General features: G+C 59.2%; 3 protein-coding genes across 11 annotated transcripts in view; 2 read left to right on the forward strand and 1 right to left on the reverse strand.

The window, feature by feature from the left end:
• The first annotated feature begins 251 nt into the window (after positions 1-251).
• LOC129782645 (glycogen phosphorylase, liver form-like) lies at positions 252-5,308 on the forward strand. Its single transcript, XM_055790055.1, is given in 12 exon segments — positions 252-2,168; positions 2,269-2,291; positions 2,294-2,399; positions 2,521-2,725; positions 2,806-2,953; positions 3,067-3,125; positions 3,467-3,608; positions 3,753-3,960; positions 4,033-4,130; positions 4,133-4,160; positions 4,753-4,816; positions 5,039-5,308. Coding segments are annotated over 12 exon segments (1,761 nt in total). The 5' UTR covers positions 252-1,677; the 3' UTR covers positions 5,228-5,308.
• A 479-nt stretch (positions 5,309-5,787) lies between these two features.
• LOC101912200 (lysophosphatidylserine lipase ABHD12-like) lies at positions 5,788-11,745 on the reverse strand. The gene is made up of 8 exons (XM_055790048.1): positions 11,623-11,745; positions 9,766-9,892; positions 8,950-9,069; positions 8,583-8,613; positions 7,170-7,252; positions 6,422-6,500; positions 6,140-6,264; positions 5,788-5,917 (listed from the first exon to the last, which is right to left on the reverse strand). Exons 1-8 carry the CDS (start codon positions 11,678-11,680, stop codon positions 5,899-5,901), a joined length of 642 nt encoding a protein of 213 aa, XP_055646023.1. The 5' UTR covers positions 11,681-11,745; the 3' UTR covers positions 5,788-5,898.
• Positions 11,746-16,376: 4,631 nt separating this feature from the next.
• The window catches only part of NIN (ninein), a 65,542-nt gene continuing 62,077 nt past the window's right edge, over positions 16,377-19,841 (forward strand). For 3 of the 9 annotated variants that reach the window (XM_055811347.1, XM_027778530.2, XM_005231577.3), the window contains exon 1: positions 19,474-19,648. The gene's annotated coding sequence lies outside the window, so the exon portion shown is untranslated. Of the gene's footprint in view, positions 16,503-16,537; positions 16,679-17,694; positions 19,452-19,471; positions 19,649-19,841 lie in introns of those variants that run through there. The other 6 variants (XM_055811339.1, XM_055811333.1, XM_027778529.2 and 3 more) reach the window with 6 other exon arrangements.

Consider the following 19,841-nt stretch of genomic DNA (forward strand, 5'->3'; position numbering starts at 1 on the left):
TCCTGGGCAAATCTGTGCTCAGCAGAGGGAGGGAGTGGGGATGAGCATGACCTGGGGGGTAACGGGGGGAGATAGTGAAGGGTGGCTGCCCTGGCTCGGCAGCCTGTTTTGGGCAGGTCCTGATGGGGTTTTTCCCCGTTTAATCCTACCCCAGCCTTCCCAGCTGGAGAGGAGAGCTGGGGGTGTCACAGCTCCGGGGGGGGGGGGGGGGGGGGGGGCGCGGGGAAGAGGTTGCCTCCTACAGATCTTCTTTGGCAGACCAGCAGGTTGATGTTCTGTGCTGCATGAACAGTGGCTCTAAGTCTTGTCTTAGAAATAGCTCCTAGGTGTTACATCCCCTACGGCTTCCCTTCCCGTTGCCCCGGTACCTCTCCTTCCAGCTGGAATTTAAGCTGCGTGTGTACCAGCACATCTCAAACCCCTGTGCTGAATTCGGGAAAGCAAGATGATGTTGGGGTTAGAGTTGCTGCCAAAACTATTGCTGGGGGCTTGCACCGTGCCGTGGGGTGGATGTGTACCGGCGTGGGTCCCCACACAGCAGGGAGCCCCGGGAAGGCACAGGCGTGCCTGGGCAGCACAGTGCAATCCCTCAGCACCCCACTCCTCTGCTCACAGTTCTTCGAGGGGAAGGAGCTGTGGCTGAAGCAAGAGTACTTTGTCATGGCTGCCACCCTCCAGGTCATCACATGCCGCTTCAAAGCATCCAAATTTGGGAGTATGGACAGCATCTGAACTGTGTTTGATTCCTTCCCTGACCAGTTATGAGCCAGGGATGGTCCGACATATGCCTTGGAGCTCGTTTTGATGCCTCTCAGATATACACCCAGGGCTGGGGAGGTTTTGTGGACCCTCCATGAATGCCTGTGCCCAACTGACTTGGGAAGTGGGATGCCCACATGTCCCCCACTCATCCCCACTGTCACCCCTGCTCTCCCCGCAGGTTGCCATCCAGCTGAATGACACACACCCCGCCATGGCCATCCCTGAGCTGATGAGGGTTTTTGTGGACATCGAGAAGCTGCCATGGAACAAGGTAAGGAGACCCAACCTGGCCCGTGGGTGCCCTCTGCTTGCACCACCCTCCTGCAGCTGGGGGTCTGGGGACCCAGTCCCGTAGCTGCTGGTGTCCTGGGGAGCAATGTGGGGCAGTCAGGTTGGGTTTAACCAGCATGGACTTGGAGGTGCTTCTGGCCACAGTGGGAGGACCATGTGTGGGTGCCAGCTTTCCCCCTCGCTGCTCACCACTGGCTCTCCCTGCCAGGCAGGCCTGAGACATCACCAAATGGACCTTTGCCTACACCAACCACACAGTGCTTCCCGAAGCCCTGGAGCGCTGGCTGGTGGACCTGGTGGAGAAGCTGCTCCCCAGACACTTGCAGATCATCTACGAGATCTGATCATCCAGAGGCACCTGGATGTGAATGCCTTGGGGCAACCTAGGAGCCCTCTCTGGAGAGGGGGATGGGGATGGCATGCATTGTACCATTGGGATTAGGGGGATGCACAAACTGGTAATGTCAGGTGTGTGGCTGAGTGGTTCTGGCTGCTATTTCAGGAGGCTGGGGTGTAGGAAAGCCCTTTCTCACCAGCACATTGCCATCCTGCAGCTGGTGGCTGTTTTAAAGGCTTCACCCATTGCTCCAAGGACTTACCGGTTGGCATTGCCTTGCTCCCTAAATGCTAAATTCATCCTGGAGAAGGATGAGGTTGGGGTACAAGGGAGATGATGGTTTAGCCTCCTGGTCTGGCAGCACGAGGCTTTTGGAAAGTGGCCCCCTTAACCAAGCGTGTGCCCACAAGCCCCTCTCCACAGGGGCTGGCGTGTCCTTCTGTCCAGAGGCACCCATGCGGGGGGAGGGCACCCTTTGGAAAGGGTTTGCACAGTCACTCTGCAGTAAAAGCCACCACTCTGGTTTGTGTGAAACGCACTGGGGACATTGGGAACCGTTGCGTGGGACATCGCTGAACACCAGCACCCCTCACCTCTCTGGCCTCCACTGGCAGTACATCACATCCCTCTTCCCTAACAACGTGGACTATCTGCGGAGGATGTCCCTGATAGAAGAGGGGGGCACCAAGAGGATCAACATGGCTCATCTCTGCATCGTTGGCTCCCACGCTGTCAACGGCATGGCAAAGATCCACTCCGAAATAGTCAAGGCTCAAGTGTAAGTGCGGGGAGGGAGGTGGTGGTGGATCACCCTCAGCTTGGAAATGTGGTGGTGCCAGGTAGGGGAGCCTGAAGCTGTCCCCTCCTCATCCTCACAGCTTCAGGGACTTTGCAGCGTTGGAGCAGAGAAGTTTCAGAACAAGACCAACGGCATCATCCCGCGGCACTGGCTCCTGCTCTGCAACCCGGGGCTGGCAGAGCTCATCGCAGAGGTGATGGCATGGGGGCAGTGCGATGGCCCCTGACCCTTCCCAACCCCAGGGATGTTGCTACTGGGGATGCTGCTTCAACCTCAGCCATTTACATCTTCTAAATGTTCAAGCTCTACTTGGATCTTACCCGAGATCCAGCCACTTTCCAAGCACGGCTGGCTTTGCTGGGCAGGAGCAGCATGCTGGATGAAGGTGGCCACCCCCGTCCCGCCATCAGCATGTGCCTGTGCTCCTTTTGCAGAAAACAGGGGAGGACTATGTGTGGGACCTGAGCCAGCTGACAAAGCTGCACGAGTCTGTGGACGATGACCTCTTCATCTGGGATGTTGCTGACGTGAAGCAGGTGAGGGGACGCGGGCAGGGGGGGATGCGGGCAGGGGGACGCAGGCTGGGGGCTGACGTGCTTCCTGCGCCCTCACCCAGGAGAACAAGGTGAAGTTCGCGCCGTACCTGAAGAAGGAGTACAAAGTGAAGATCAACCTTTCCTCCATGTTCGACCTGCACGTGAAGAGGATCCACGAGTACAAGCAGCAGCTGATGAACTGCCTGCATATCATCACCATGTACAACCGTAAGCCACCGTGCACCCCGAGGGGACAGGCTGCCCTGGGAGTGCATGAGCATCCCTATCCCCTGGGGCTGCAGCTAAAACAGAGGGTGACACCACGCTGCTGTCTTCTCCAGGCATCAGGAGGGATCCTGCAAAGCTGTTCGTGCCAAGGACAGTGATCACTGGGGGCAAGGTAAGTGGGGTCAGGAGTTTTAAGGCATTTTGGACTAAGTCCTTGAAAACATTATAGGGAATTTGGGTACAGATGTCTCATGGGGCCATGTCTGTGAAGCTTTCCAGGGAGTGCTGGGGGAGCACCTGTTGGCTTCAACCCAAGCAAGGCACCAAGTTCTTGGGGGGCTTGCACAACCATACACTGCCTGTGGTTACACAAGCTACCGAAAATCTGGTGGTGTGACACATGGCGTGGATGAGATGATGGGGGCAGGGCTGAGTGGGTGCCCGTCGGAGCTGGGTGCACCTCACCTGCCCCTGGTGCCCGTCCTCCAGGCTCACCCCTGGCTTTTCTCCTAGGCTGCTCCAGGGTATCACATGGCTAAAATGATCATCAAGCTCATTAATTCTGTGGGTCATGTGGTGAACAACAACCCCATTGTGGGGAGCAAGCTGAAGGTCATCTTCCTGGAGAACTACAGGGTCTCACTGGCAGAGAAAGGTAGCCCACGTGGGGCACACTGTGGGGAGGGGATATCCGCCCCATGGCTCCATCCCTGCAAGACAGCAGATCTAATGTCCTTTGGCATGGCACAAACCCAGAGCTGGTCACCACGAGCCCCTTGTCCATGTGCTTTTCTGGCAGCGATGCCTGCTACCAACCTGTCCGAGCAGATCTCCACAGTGGGCACTGAGGCATCAGGTACAGGGAACATGAAGTTCATGCTGAATGGGGCTCTCACCATCGGCATCATGGATGGAGCCAAAGTGGAAATGGCCAAGGAGGCTGGAGAAGAAAACCTGTTCACCTTTGGCATGAGGGTAGAGCACGTCATGGAGCTGGACAGGGAAGGGTGAGGGCTGGGGATGCCATGGGGGTGCCACCACCGTGGCAGCACCATCTCATATTGACCCTTCTCCACCAGGTACAATGCCCAGAAGTACTACAACCAGCTCCCTGAGCTGAAGCAACCCACTGACCAGATTAAGAGTGGCTTCTCCCTACATGAACCTGACTTCTTCAAAGAGTCAACATGCTCTTCCACCACAACAGGTGAGGCCTAGGATGCCATCCATCCTCTTGGTTGGGTCTCTCCACCAAAGTCCTGGTGCCCGTGTGGAGCAGCCCACTGCACCAACCATCCACCCTCTGGCTGGTAAGGTCCCATTTGTCTGGCCCTGACGTTGTGCACCTGGACGAGCAATCGATGCTCCATGGGCACACAGGGCTGTCCGTGTACGGCACGTTGCAGTCGCCACATTAAAGCCTGTGGTACAGTAAGGCCAAGATGAATTTGGGTGCGCAGCCCTCGCCAGATGATAGATGCCTTTAGGTATCTCAAGGGCTTTCCTGGCCAGAGCACTAAGCACCCAAGGGTGTGAAAAAGAGAGAAATGTTTTCCCGATGAGTTGACACACAGTGTGCCCTGGCAGGGCACCCATCCAGCCCGTGCCACAGCACCTACAGGGCTTGCAGGGCCCTGAGCAAACGGGGCTGGGGGGGGATGAATTCACCTGAAGCATCTGTGTTGGGGGGAGCCCCAGACCTGCAGCCCCAGCCCCATGTGCTGAGCCCACCGGCCACTGCCGTGCTCCCACCTCTGCACTGCTGTTCTTGCTGACTCCTCCTTTCTTCGCTGCTACAGGTTTAGGTTTGCAGACTATGAGGCTTGTGTCAAATGCCAGGAGAAGGTCAGCGAGCTGTACCTGGTGAGTGCCAGCCTGGGGACAAGGCAGGGGAGCTGTGACAGGGCACAACAACCCATCCTGGTGACAGGGTCTGGTGGGGCTGTGTACATAGATGGGTTCCTAGCAAGGAGGTTCCTGGCTGTGCTGCTGCAGGGGGTCCCTGGTTGAAAGCTGGGCTTGGGGCCAAGGTGCCACCCACGGGTGCAAGCCTCCAGCCACACTGTCCCACACTTCTCCTTGCAGAACTCCAAGGCATGGACCAAGATAGTCATCAAGAACATCACAGCGGCTGGCAAGTTCTCCAGCGACCACACCATCAAGGAGTATGCCCAGGACATCTGGCACGTGGAGCCCTCTGACCTGAAGATTCCGCCACCCAACGAGCCCCAGGATGCAGCTGAGGACAAGACCCCCAGAGGCACGGCAGCGTAGGGGCACAGAGCTGCTGCCAGCCGGAGCCAGGGGACACCAGCACACGTGCTGTAAAGTTGTCTCTGCCATCTAGTCTCTGTGTTGCTGCTGCTGGCTTTCCGACAGACAGGGAAGGGGGGAAATTTTTCTAACATCGGTGCTGTGCGGAAAGCAAAACCGTATCGCCCTGTTGCTTGCATAGGTGCTAAAAAGAAAAGTGCCATTGGAGTCCAAGGGGCTGTTTACTGAAGTTTAAAATGAGGGACTGAGCTCACCTGCACCAACGCTGACACAGAAAGTGGGTGGACGGGGTGAGCTGCTGGGGCTCGGCCAGCAGAGCTGGACACAACTGTCTGGGCCCTCCCAGGTGATGCTGAAACAGGACTTTGGGGTGCAGCTCTCGCTAGTCCTCAGGCATCAGTGCCAGGGGGGTTAGGTGGTGTTTGTAGACAGGCCCATGTACCCCCAGCACTGCCCCATGTGATGCTCCCAGTCACAGCTCGCATGGTCCTGCCCCAGGAGCAGCAGTACCTCCATCCCCCGAGTAACCTGCAGCATCTTCGAGGCAGTGGGCAAATTAGGAAGTTTCTCAGTAGTTTTTATTACAGCAGTAATTTCAGTGCCACGAGGGGTTCCTGGTGGCGGTTTGAGGCAGTGCTTGTGGTTGCTGCTGCACGCGGCAGGTGGCATCACTAAATGTCCAAGAAGTTTCTGCAACAAGATGCTGTATCACTGATCATCCTGTCCTGCCCGAGAGCTGGATTTCAGGAGCAACTGGAGCTCAAAACTCGATGTTAGCAAACACCGGAGGGAGGGGAGGGAGCAGGGGGAAGGCAACCCCACGGTTGCAGCAGGGGAGGAGGATTCATCAGCGGAATAAGCGGCCAAGGCTCATTCTGTGCCCCCCCCCCATTTCTGCAGAGCAGCACCTACTTCACCAGGGTGGGCAGCTCCAGGCTGAATGAGATGTAGTTGTGGCCCAGGCCTAGCTTCTTGGGAAAGGTAATGAACTTCACCTTGGTTTTGTCCTTGTAGGTGCTGTGAGCAGTCTCAAAGAGCTGCCACAGGGTGGGAGCACCATTAGTGGCATGTGCAGGGGATCTCAAACCCCCTCTTGGCACCCTGGGGCTGAGCACCCCCTCTCCAGCCATTTCAGCCCTCTGAAAGCAGGCTCCATGCCCCCCTCAAAGCCCATGTGGTGGCAGAGGTCCTCACCTTGTGGCCCAGGTGCAGAGGTAGGACAGCATCATCTTCTGCATGCAGGATGAGGAGCGGGCAGGTCAGCACCTTCACACTGTGGGCAGCAAGCACAGCACCGAGGAGTCACCCTAGAGCCGACAGACCTGTGGGAGTCTCCCCATCTCCTGCTAACAGTCCCACAGCATCCCTGACCCCCACCAGCACTGCCCTTCAGAGCATCCCAGCTCATCAGCAGCTAAGGGCAGCTGCTGAACCACTGCAGGGTGATGCCCTCGCTGCTTGCCCCAGCATGGCAGCACCAAGCACCCTAATAACCCTAAACCCCTGTTATGGGGTGCTCAGGCTTGAAAGGTGCCCATGAGCCAGGTGGCTTTTAGCCAAGGCTACTGTGGCATGTGTGCCACAGTGTGGGTGGGACCCAAGTGTGTAATGCTCAAAAAAAGGGTGGTGGCTCGTGGACTTTGCTTAATAATGGTACTACCTGAAATTATCCAAATAAAAAGCCACTTTTAAAGCATGAGGAAGCTGGACAAACACAAACAAGAGCAAATAAGGTATTTCACAGGGCTTGAAGCAACCTGGGCTAGTGGAAGTTGTTCCTGCCCGTGGCAGGGGGACTGGAACTAGATGGTCTTTAAGGTCCCTTTCAACGCAAAGCGTTCCATGATTCTATGTCCAACCCGTTCATCCACAGCCAGGTGGTCCCAACATCATCCCCGCAGCCCCATGGGGACAGCTGTGCCCCTTCACACCAGGCACTCACTTCTTGTCACTGCAGAAGAACATGTTGCGCAGAGCCAACAAGTCCAAGATGAAGTACTCACAACCTGGGAACTGGCGGTAGATCTGCCAGGGAGAGAGTTGCAGGGGTGCTGAGCCGTGGCTGTGGTTGATGCACCCTGCCCCTGCAAGGGGGGGAAGACCCAGGCAGCTGGGGCTGCCACTGCTGGGGGACCTCATAGGCAGAACCCCCCCCACCCGTCACCGCTGGGGGACCCCACGGGCAGAGTCCCTCACTCATCACTTCTGGGGAGCCCCACAGGCAGAGCCCCTGGGCTCACCTTGCTGACGGGGATGTGGGCAGCTGCCTCGCGGATGCTGGGGTACAGTGACTCCAGGACAACAGCGTCAACTTGGACCCCTCAAGCCAGAGTGGGGCAAGAGCAGGTATGACCGGGGGGGTGGGGGTGGGGGGTGGGGGGGAGCTGCCACCCCCCCCTAAGACTGCTGCCATGCTCACATCCCAGGCAGCAGTTATGAGACCAAGATGCCCCTGTCCCACTAAGGAGGATGGGGACAGCCACTTGTCCCCACCACTGGTACCAAGCCTGATGCTCAAGCAGAGAGTGATGGGGCTCCCCAATGACTCTGTGCCTCCAAAATCTGATCAGGGATGTGCAGAGCCCCAGGGAGCACCACATGGGGCCAATGCAGCTACACTGGTTCTCACCTCACTCCTCCTGCAGTTTCCTTGCCACATTTGTGGCAATTCTGTGAAAAGAAAGGTGACAGTGAGGGGGAGCAGCCACGATGCCTCGGCAGGGTGCACAGCACTCTCACACCCCAGCCTTGCCTGCTGGGTTTTGCTTTGCAAGTGCCTCTGCTGAGGAGCTGCTCTAACCCCTTGCTCCATCCCTGGGTGGCACCAGTCTGGCAGCAGCATCACAGCCCGAGGACCAGCTGTGGGCTCTGGTGTCAGTTGGGACCCACAAGGTGTGTCCCCCTTGCCCAGCCCCTCACCTGCCCTGTCCCCAAGGAGTGTCCCCAGAAGAGGATGCTGCTGTTCCCGCTTTGTGCTCTGGCCCAGTCACAGAGTGCCAGGACATCCGTGATGAAGCCACTCTCCCTGGGGTGCCTGCTGGAGCCCCCATAGCCTGTGGGGGACATGGCTCGGTGTCATGACCCTGGCAGGCACCAGCCCCAGGGGGTCTCTCAGCAAGAGGCAGGGGCATGACTTTACCTCTGTAGTCAAAAGCCAGGATGTGGAAGTCAGCAGCCCCCCCCGCCCCCGTCTGTCAGTGGAGCGGCACCGTGTTATGTCCAGGGGCAGGGCAGTGGATGCACCCCAGGTCCCCCCAGCATGGCTGGGATCATTGTGCCCAGGGTCCGTCTTGGGTCCCCAGAGCCAGTGTGGGGACCCCAGCAGATCCCAGTCCTCCCACAGTGGATCACTTACCTTCAAGAACTGGACACAGTGGCTCACAGCCCTGATGGGGAAAATGAGGTTAGAGCTTGGGGAGGGACCCCCAAGGAGCCCTCCCCTGCAGTGCAGAGGGACCGGGGAGTGTTTCCCCCAGGAGAGGAGTGCTGGGTGCTTTGGGGTGGGTGGGTTTGGCCGTTTAACTTTCACCTTTCACCCAAAAGGACTTTCCTTGACTCATGGGGTGAGAAACCACCACAGCAGCCCCAGCCCCACAGCACTGCTGCACCCCGTTTGCTAGTTCTCCCCCCTGTGCCAAGATGCTGCAGGAGAGCAGCCGTTGTCCCCTGGGGGAGGCACAGTAGGGGGTCCCAGCCCCACAGCAGTGCTCATGGGTACTTGCCTGGTCCCCTCACAGCCGTGCAGGTAGATGATGACAGGGTGAGCATCAGCAAGTGCCTCCTCATACCAGCGCTGGTCCTTGCCCCGTGCTTCAGCCCCTCTGCTGCTTGGCACCGCGAGCCTGGGGGGGGCAGAGCGGGGTTACCCCAGTTTAGGCAGGATGCTGGTGTAGCCACACAGCTGTGCCCGCCTGGGATGCTGAGGCTGCCCCACTCACCAGATGCCAACCGTGGTATCTGCCTTGGTGGTGAGGTACAGGCTGATGGTGTTGTTCAGCCGCAGCTCTAGCCACCGAAAGTCCACAAAGAAGGGGAAGGCCAGTAATGGAGAAATCACAGCCATCACACGGGCAACCCAGGAACCCTCATACCCAGCTGCTTTTATGCATTTTTTCCAAAGCAACATGTTACTGTTTCTAAATTATTTGACTAGAAGCCAAGTGCTGTGTTAGGGCCAACCCAGGGAGCAGGTAGGTGAGCACAGCCTTCTGCTGCCTCCTCCCACCCAGATTTCCAGCCCCACTGACACTGCGCGCGCCCACATGGGTTGTAACTTCAGGTGGTGAACAGGGTTCGTGGCACCATGTTACTACAGCTTGCAAAACACAAGGCAACAACAGGAACGGTCGCTCCGTGCCTCCTCTGCAAGCCCATGGCAGGCGGGGGCTCAGATGGGGGCTGTCCTGGTGCTGGTGCTGCCCAGGCACTGGGTGCAGCCATACTCCTGTTTTTGGGGACCCCTCGCAGCCCCCTGCCCACTGAATCCTGGGGAGGGGTGGGGGCGCCTCTCCCATTTGGGACAGCCCCAGAGCACTCACAGAAGTTCAGGTATAGAAATGTGGTGAGCAAGACGGGGAAGAGGCAGATGAGGAGGGCACAGAGATGTAGATGAGAAGCAGGTGCAGGAGGAGGATGTGCAGCTGGGGATACCAGGCCAGCCAGCCCCTGCAAGGAAGGCACCTGGTTAGCATGTCCCCTCCTGTCCCAAGGGCACTGGGGCATGGTGGAGCAGGATCCCCATTCCCAACCCCAGTTGTGATGGCTGGGTAAAGCGGGTTTTCCCCTGCAAGGACCTGAGGCTGCCGTTTGTGTCCCCCCTGGGACCGGGACCTGACGCCCCATGTCAGGATTGTGTTTAGCTTTGGGGATGGAGCCAAGGTGTCAGAGCAGCCCTGCTGTGACACAGTGTCACAAGAGGCCACAATCCAGTCCCCCGCAACCTCCCACGGGACACGGGCACGTGGGAAGGGCCAGGCCCGTGCCAGCACCAGGAGCTCCAAGCCAAACCGGCAATAAGGAGCAACCGATACTCTGCGGCAACACCCTGAGCCGTGGCTGGTGAGACACGGTCATGGCAGTGCCCCCCAGCCTGGCACTGTGAGCCTCTGCAATTCCCCAGGGACAAGGAGGAAAGCCAGGAAAGGGGCTCCGGGGAGCCCACAGTACTGCAGGAGAAACTAGTCCCCAGAGTGATGTCCCCCAGTGCCACCAGAATAGGATGGGGAGTGTGGCCATCTCTGACAGCAGCCTGCACTGGAGGTCTGGGGAGCACATCCGGCCACCCTGGGCCGTGCCCCCTGCACCAAGCCACCCACCACCCCCAGCCTCTGAGAGGGAAGGGAAAGCCAAGAGCCGCAGCTTGCCCAGCATCAGCATCTCTCACAGGCTGAACATGCCAGGTGATGGGGAAACTAGTCCGGGCACCGGGGGATTTAGGGCAGAGGTTTCTGACAGGCCTCCAAGCCCAGCTTGCTCCCTGCCAGCACATGACCGGGGTCAGAAGAGGATTTAGCCCATTGCCGGCCCTGGGGAGTGCGGCAAGACACTAAGGAAGGGTTGCAAAGGGGATGCCAGGGCAGGATGGCACGGTCCCCCGGGGAACAGGCACCCTTCCCGGGGGGATGCAGGGTGACATGAGCCATGCTGGAGCCACAGGGAGCTCCTCAAACCCCAGCCACCCCCCTGAGACTTTGTTCTGAGCAGCCCCACCATACACTGGCAGCGACAGGCCAGCGATGCCCTCGCTGACGCCGCAGTTAATTATTAGGTGCTGCCCTCAGTCGACACCTAATACTCAAGATCAGAGGCGAGCACTCACACCCACCCTTGCAAAATACCTGCTGCAGGTGAGCACTGACGGGCCCGGACCCATGGGGACGTGTCCACCGAGGGGCATCTCTGACAGCTGGCATAGCAACAGGCCACCACTTGGCTTCATGGGGACAGCAAGGTGACATGGGGACATAGCCACACTGTGGCATCACGAGGTGGTGGGGGGGGGCATGGCCATAGTGTGGGATCACAGCTGGGGCAGGGTGACATGGGGACATGGCCACAGTATGGGATCATGGCCGTGGCACAGTGGCATGGCCATGGCAAGGCGAAAGGCACAGGGTCATTGCCCCAGCCAGGTGACAAGGCCATGGTGCAGGGACACAGAGGCAAGGCCACAGCATAGGATAATGGACTCAGCTCGGCAGCACGGCTGCGGCAGAAGGACAGACGTACGGCACAGGGACCGCAGCGCTGGCACACGTTCACTGGAGCCACGGCCAGGGGACAGGGGCACCCGGCGGACACCGCAAGGGGACGGCGACACGGTCCCGGGGAGCGCCCGGCAGCGCCCCCACACCGGCCCGGCAGCCCAGACTGCCCGCACCGCGGCGGGTACTCACCGCTGCCGCCGGCCCGCGTCGGCCCTGCCCTCCGCTCGGGCGCTGTCGCCGTCCCCATCCCGATCCCGATGCCGGTCCCCGCCGCGCCGCTCGCCGCACCGCTCGGCCGCGCCGCCGCCCAGCCACGCCCACTCGCTAAGCCCCGCCCGCCCTGCCCACCCTGCCCACTGACAGCCGCACTCTAGCCCGCAGGCCACGCCCCCTCCCCGCCCCTTTGAGCCGCGGGGGCGGGGCTGTGGCCGCCCATGTGCTGCCGCCGCGCCCCCGCCGGGGGTCGGGGATCCAGCGGGGCCGCAGCTCCCTGTGTACCCCCCGGGCCGGGCCAGGGCGAGCTCGGGGCCGGCAGCAAGGTGACACGCCGGGACAACCAGCCTTACCGGGGCAAGGAGCACACGAGGAAAGCTTCCCGGTTATAAAAAAAAATATTTTTTTTTTAAGAAATCTTGCAGGTTGTAAAAAAATTAATTATTTTTAAAGAAAAAAATGTTAAAAAGCAAACCTAGTGTCCCAGGGCTTCAGCTGGAGGGGTAGAAACCTGCCGCTGGTTCCCGTCCCAGCTGCAGCTCTGTCAGGCTGAGTCAGCTGGAACTTTTCAGGCTGAAACTTCCCACCAAGAAAGAAATATCCCAGTTTTACCAGTATTCCCCAGGAATCTCCGCCTGGCGCAGGAGGCTGCGCTGCCTGGACACAGGCACACATGGCTGGGCCACCACCGCCAGGCCTGCTGACAGGCCCATGGCCAAGGGCTGTAAATAGTAAATAGGCTGCCGCTGGGCTGGCGGGCAGCCCCTTCTGCAGGGGGCAGCCAGCCCCCCCTGTGCTTTCAGGCTGCTCTTACCCCACCTGCACCCCAAAGCAAGGCCTGCGCTCCTTGCCCTGAGTTCACCGCACACACCAGCCTGCCACTGCGATTTTAGCCCAGCCCCAGGGCCACCAGGTGGGCCATGAGGGTGGGACAAGCTGGGGAGGCCAGAACTGTGGCCCTGCAGCCCTTCAGCACCCATGGCAAGGTACCTGGGGGGGCTTGGCAGGTGCTTATGTGTTGCTCTGTGAATCCATATGGTTTATGCGGATGCAGCCTGTGCCAGCCCTGAATGCAAAGCCAAACAGGTCCGGTCAAACCGAGGCAGTGGGCAGGCAGGTGCGCGTTCCCCATCAGATGTTGCAGTAAGGTGGCACAAGCCAGCCACAAGCTGCTCTTCCCCTGCCACAGGGGCAGGAGGACAGCGGGAGCAACCAGCAGATCTGACTGATTTTACACACAAGAGCCTTTTCCTTCCATCCCCAATTTTTCTCCATTCCCAGCTGGTGTTGCGGGAGCAGCTGGGGCACATGGGACCGCATTGGCTGAAGATGATGGGAGATGGTCCCCAGCGCCTCTGCTTTGCTGCCCGCAGGGATGTGCAGGGTGCGGCCAGCACAGCCTGCAGAGGCTTTATTTGGCAGCAAGAGCTGGAAGGGATTGGCACAGAGGTACAGCAGATCCCTGGCAGTGCTCAAGGCCATGCTGGAAGGAGCTTGGAGCAACCTGATCTAGTGGAAGGTGTCCCTGCCCATGGCAGGGAATTGGAACTAGATGATCTTGAAGGTCCCTTCCCACCCAAACCATTGCATGATTCTATGCTCCAACAAAGCAACGTGTTCACCAGGATGGAGCAGCCACGTAAATGCTTCTTGTTGTAAGGAGCCAGCGCAGCAAACGTAGCAAACTTGAGGGTCTCCTGGGCTGGAGGGAAAAATCCTACAACTGAAAGGGTGTGCAGGATCAGGCCCAAGCGGTGGTGGTGGAAATGCGATTTGTACCGCGGAGATTGGACGGGCGATGGCAGCAACGAGCCACAGCCGAGGAGGCACCGCAGCGCTGGGCTCAGCACCGCTCGCCATTGTCTTATGCAAAAAAAATCCAAGTTTGGGCTTATTTCATTCCAAACTTCTCCCCACACCAGCTGTGAGACAAGGAGGGTTCTGGCTGCTTTCTCCTCCTGCGTCTTTTCCTAAATGCCCCCTTTGTTTATTTTTTGATTTATTTTTTTTTATTTTACCTTATTTTTGCTGATTTTTTTTGCTGGTTTATGGCCCTGCTTCCCCCTGGGCCGGCAGGAGGTGGGGATGACGGTGCTTTGCCCCGCACAGCACAGTGGGAGGAGACCCCTGGAAGGCAGGGGCAGCTCTCGGCTCTCCCCCAGCTCCCCGGGCTGCAGCCAGACCTTTCCTTGCCCCAGCAGAACAAAGCCCCCCATTGTGCAGGGGCAATGGGAAGGAAAGCATGACAGGGCAGTGAGAGCCATGCCGGGAGGGTGTTTCTGCAGGGACCAGGCACCCACAGCCTCACAGAGGGGTCACCCACTGCCTGCGCAGGCGCCCGCGGCCACTGACCCCATTTTCAGGTGGCCCATTGCCAGCCCCAAGCCTGGCTATGGCTCTGGGTCTGGCCCAGCCGTTGGAAGCAGCTCATGGCCGGCAGTCCTGGATTTTCCCACGTGCCCCCTTTTTTTTTTTTTTCATGTAGCGTGTGTCACACGTGACGGCGTGGGCGAGCAGAGGTTTCCTTCCGCCGAGCTTGCTCGGAAAGCCCGCTCGCTGCAAATGCCGTCCTCAAATGCAGCTGCTGCTGGAAGGGAGCTCCAAAAATAGGCTGTCGGGCTCCATGTCTGGCAGGGCTCTGTGGCTCCTTCAAAAACATGCTTTCCTTCTGTGGGAAAAGGGTGGAAAAAATAAAATCAGGATGCCTTTGCTAACAGCCAGTCCTAAAAATGATTCAGGAATTTGTACTGGGGTGACACAGCCCAGCACTGCCGAGCCGGGGGTCTGCGCATCCCTGTGGGTTGGCTGGGGACAGAAGGACACCGAGGATGCTGCTTGTCCCCATCGCCCACCCGGCTGCACACATGCAAACGTGTGGCGAGTCTCTTTGTTGGGTGACGGCAAGGATTTTTCAGGGCTGTCACTTGGATTAGGAGGCACCGGTGCTGTCGCGGCGAGGAGGAGGGTGAGGGGGATAAAGGTCCTGGCACTTGCCGGGCTCACAACAAAACAAAGCACCAGATGGTTTCAACTTCGGCATAATATGCAATGAAAAAGTGTTTGAACCGGGGATGAAAAAGCAAATGCGGAAAGAGAGAAAGAAAAGAAAGAAAAACCCTCAGCAAGTGTCAGGGCAGAAGAAAGCGTTGGAGAAAAATGGCAAATGTTAAAAACCCAAACAAAAAGCCCTCCCCCGGCACAAAGCCAGGGCTGCTAACATCTGTCCAGCAAAGCCTCTCACCGAGGCCCCCTTGTCTTTAAAGTCACCTTTCCTCACCTCCATCATTGCAGGGGCATGGCCCCAGCCCTGCACAGGGCTCTGCTCGATGCTGGGGGACCCGCTGGGCTCCCCTACATCCCCCAGCGCTGGCACTGGGGCGGCTGGCAGCGACATGCCAAGCGGATGCCAAGCAGCACAGCTACCCCAGCTGCTGCAGCGAGCTAAATATTTTATTACGCTTTTTAGCTCACGTGTGATGTCCCAGGTGTCCCTGTCGCAGGCGGTGGGACTGGGTGGCAACGCCCCCCATGTCTCCACTGCAGGGTCTCGTGGGGTTTTAAGCCTGGGTTCCTATCGAAGCGAGGCTTATGCCACCCACCCTATGTCCATGCGCCTGGGTTTTGTTTCCCTTGCTCCTCCCACATAAAAGTATTTTGAACCTGCAGACCCATTTCAAGGTCACCTTAAAAAAAGGGAAGAGGGCTTAAAAGCAAATTACATCCCTAGCATTTTTGTAAAGAAAAAAAAAAAGACATGGCAAAATAAGCCCATGCAATTGCATCAGAGCAGATTGCAGTGTGAGCTGAACCCCTTATTAGCCACTGGAGAGTCCACAAGCCACAAGCCTCGGGGACTGCCAGGCTCAGCCTGTGCCTGCTGGCGCTGAGCAGGCGCGTGGGCGGCCGATGGCTCCAGCCTCTAATGAAGGCTGCCCGCATTTAAGTGAGGCTTGGAGTTCTGGTGGTGCCCATGGGTGGGGTGTCAGCACCCCATACCCCCCCCCGGCAGGACAGTTGGCAGAAGGTGACCCCCCCGGTCATGCCCCCCACCAAAGGCTGTGGGGGGCACAGGCCAGTTGGTGTGCTGAGCCACCGTGGGTGCTGGGTGGAGTAGAAGGGCTGGGTACTACGAGGTGCAGCGTGAGCCCTGCAGCACGGCCATGGAGGGTGCCGACGCCGCAGGCCCTGGGATGGCAGGGAGCTGGGGTGCCATGTCCCCAGGGTGGGGAACAGTGGGGTGACACAGTGCTGTGACCTTCAGACATGGGGCGTCCCAGGTGACGTGCCATTGTTTTTTTGGGACAATGAGGAGCTGCAGGGCCATGTCCCCAGGGATGCAGGACAGTGGGGAGCCAGAGTGATGCCACCCAGGGTGTGGGATGGTAGGAACCAAGGTGATGACATGCGGGGGACAGGGCAGAGGGGGGCTGGGGTGATGCCACCCTGGGGTGCAGGACAGTGGGGAGCCAGGGTGGTGCCACCCTGGGGTGTGGGATGACAGGAACCAAGGTGATGCCACCCAGGGAACAGGACAGTGGGGGGTTGGTGTGATGCCACCCAGGGATGCAGGAAAGTGCGGGGCTGGGGTGATGCCAGCCGGGGGGGCGCCAGGCCAGACGGGGCCTCGGTGGGGCTGCGGGGCCGCGTAGCGGGCCCCCCGCAGCTGTCCCCGGTTGCGGGGGCGGGGGGGCGCCGCTGACGCCAGGCGGGGGCGGTCCCGGGCGGTGCCAGCGGGGCCCCGCCGCACAAAGGCCGCCGGTCGCCGCCGCCCCGGGGCCGCCCCCGCATTTGAAGGCAGCTCCTGCCCCGGTCCCGCTCCCCGCCGCAGCGCTCCGCACCACCGGCAGCCGCGCCGGGTGAGCCCGGGCCGGGGGCAGCGCCGGGCACCGCGGGGGGTCACGGGGGGGGCGGCGGCGGCGGCGGCGGCTGTGACCGCCGCCGGTCCCTCCTCCGCGGGCGGTGCCGGGGCGAGCCCGCCCCTTCCCGGCGGGCGCGGGGCGGTGGGCCGGCGGGCCGGGGCGCAGGCGGAGAGGTGGGTGCGCAGGGCGGTGCTGGGCTCTGGGGGTGCTCGGCGTGGGGTCCTGAGGCGTGGGTGGAGGGGGGGGCTGCGGGGACGTGGGCAGGCAGTGGCCACGGAAAAGGCGCCGTGGTCCGGCGGGGTGGGCGGCAAAGGGTGCCGGTTGCCCCCCTGGCCAGGGCACCCTGCCCCCTGTCCCCGCAGCGATGCCGGAGCGCCCGGCGGGAAGCGGCGCAGCGGCCGTGGCGGGCGGAATGCCCAGTAGCGGCAGGTTTGTCACTGGCGAAGCCCGGGCTGTCGCGGGGGTGGCGGCAGCATCTGCTGTCTGGCCACAAACCGTGGGCCGGCACCTCTGGGGCTCCCATCCAACAGCCCGGGGGGGGCACCCACTGGAGCTGGGTGCCCGGAGGGTTTGTCGTCCAAGTGGGTGCCAAGTTGGGGGGGTGCCTCTATCGCGCTGGGCTTTCCCGTTTGCCCGCGGAGCCGGGGGTGACGGGCAGAGGCTCCGCGGTGGGTGCGCGGCGTTAGCGCCGTGATTCAGCACGGCCCGCCGCGGCGCGGGGTTGAGCATCCCGGGATGCGCGGAATCCCTCCTTTCCCGGCACGCGAGGCGTCGCCGGAGAAATTGCCGGGTCACTTTGTTTACTTCTGCAATAATCTGCTTTGTGCTGGTACCTTGGGCTTTAACGCACCCAGGGCTCCCCCAGTCACTGCAGCGCAACTCCAGCCCGACTTGCAAAATGAAACCAGATGGGCGCTTTGTTTTTCCTCGCGGAGGGGCAGGCTGCTCATTGAAAGGCTCCATTACAATGCAAATACCGGGTGGTGTGAATATTCAAACCACTGCGCTTCTTTTGAAGCTCTTTGCATAAATTTATAGCGCTTTCTCTGCCATTGCTGCTTTGCTCATCTGGAGTGGAGCTTGGTTAACAGGATCGCTTTTCTCTGCCAACTTTGGAGGGTTTGCCCGTGGTTTGGGGAGCACGGGGGGGCGGGGGCGGGTATTGAGGTTCAAAGCAGCCAGCGCGGGGCAGCAAAAATTATGACCATGCTCAATGGGGAGGAGGAACCGCCAGCTGTAAAGCTGACTTTGGTGGTGACCCTTGAAGAGCCGGGCATGCTGTCAATGATTTACCGATAGTTGGGTGCTTCATTGTCCTTTTGGGGCTTCCCCCCTCCCCCCTTCCCTCTGGTTTCTCAGTGTGACCCTTTGTGCAGCCGCTGCTCCCCAAGAAGGGATGGGGTGTTGCAGGGTGAGCTGAGCTTAGAAATTGCTCTGATGCAGGCAGCGGTGTGGGGGTTTGGGGGTGTGCACCGTGAATCACAGCAGCTTAGCCACAGCTGCGATGGATGAGATGGTTCATTAGGGGAAGGAGGTAATGAGTTAGATGAGACAACCTCAGCCCTGGCTTTCCAGCAAGGGCTCAGATGTCTGGTTTTGGTGGCTGTTGGGCACCTCATCATAAACCCTGCCATTAAAAAACAGGGTCCTGGTGGCTTTTGCCAGCTGTGTTTGCATCGTCCCTGTTGTCACAAGTGCTGAGGGAAGGGCAAGTTGCTTTTAACCTGCCCACGTGTGGCCTTGCTCTTCAGCACAGGGCAAACGCTACCGAATGGTTGCATCTCAGGGAGCGGGTGCATGTGTTTTGGAGGTGGCCACATGATGCCGCTCCACTGGGCACTTACTTGGAATTGCCAGGCCCTTGGCTGAGTCAAGGTAATTAAGAGTAGCAGCAAAAGCAGCACTTTCCTGCCTGCTCCCTGAAGGAGCTGACTTGCTTGGGGCCACTGCCTTCAGTGGAGGGTTGGCTGGGATGGAGGTGGTGTAGCCCATGGTCCTGGAGAGGAGCTGCTGGTGATGCAGCCCGTGGGGGCATCTGAGCAGAGCATCCCTGGAGTCTCCATGTTGTGCCACTGTGCAGCAGCAAACCTGCTGTTTGCATTAAGACTATTTTGCACCCAAAAAAAAAGGTGGTGTGCTAATTGTAGTGGTTTTAGCTGACTGTGCCATTGATTGACCAGGTAATCTGTGTCTTCATTAGTTTGAGGCTAAGGCTTGGAGGTTGATATTGATTCCAGGCGCTTAATATGCGAAGCGGTAATTACTGTTTAAGCCTATATTGTTTGAGTTAAATTTAGCTGAGATTTTAGTCGTATCAGGCCTCTACATTGTGTACCGTGAAGGTTATCTGGCTCTCAGGAGGGGGTGGATTTAATGGAAGGAAAGAAATGCTGGTGAAAACTTCCTCTTCTCATCATCCCTGGGTGCTTTGCTTCCCAGGACTTTGTTACAGGAAGAACAGAAATGAAGAATAATGTGGTTATGACTGCAAGTAGTTCTAAACATTCACCTTTGTGCCGACTGCTCAAGCCAGTCATTTTGGGGGACTTAACACGACACAGAAGGCCAGCTATAAATCTGAACAAAGTGATGCCCTGTGCAGAGAACGGCCCCTCTGCTCCTTGCAGGGGCCTGGGGAGCCCCCGCTCAGCTGCTGCCTGCCCGCCCCTATTATCCTGCCAGCTCTGGGCGCCCTCCTGCATCTCAGCTGCTGGCCCATCTGGAGTGGAGATGAAAGGCTGGGGTTTAATTCGGGCTTTGTGTGCCTCTTGTGTTCCCCCCCTCCCCTATTAGCCCTTTCTCTGTTGCCAGTCTCCCAGCCCCGACCCTCCAAGGCAGCTCCGGCGCGCGGGTGTGGAGGGTGGCTGTGCGTGCCGGGTCCCTGATGCCGCTGACCTCATTATTTTGACTGCTGGGTGATGCCACGCAGCCTTGCGAGCTCATCAGGTAGGAGGCTGGGTGGTTTGGTTTTTTTTTCTCCTTTCTCGAAGTGCTGCTGAATAATTTAGCTGGGAGTAGGCATCTTGGGTCACCTTGCGCAGCCGGCTGCGTGCTGTGGAGCTGTCTTTCTAAGATGGAGGTTGTGCAGGATGCATGCGGGATCGCCTTGCTGCCGGCAGCTTGCCAACATTGACTGACTGCAGGTAGGCAAAGACCACTGCCCTTATTTATTTCTGATGCTTTTTATGCTGGAAGGCAAGAAATCCCCTCCCTGAGCTGCACAGGGGTGGCTGGGTCTCACCAAGCTGCTGCGGAGCGTAGTGAGCTCAGACTGTCCCTTGCCATGGGGACACACGAAGCTGCCGAGGCCACCATGCCCTTGCCAAAAACTCTGTA

The sequence above is a fragment of the Falco peregrinus genome, chromosome 1 (assembly GCF_023634155.1).
Source record: "Falco peregrinus isolate bFalPer1 chromosome 1, bFalPer1.pri, whole genome shotgun sequence".
Taxonomy (NCBI): Eukaryota; Metazoa; Chordata; class Aves; order Falconiformes; family Falconidae; genus Falco; species Falco peregrinus.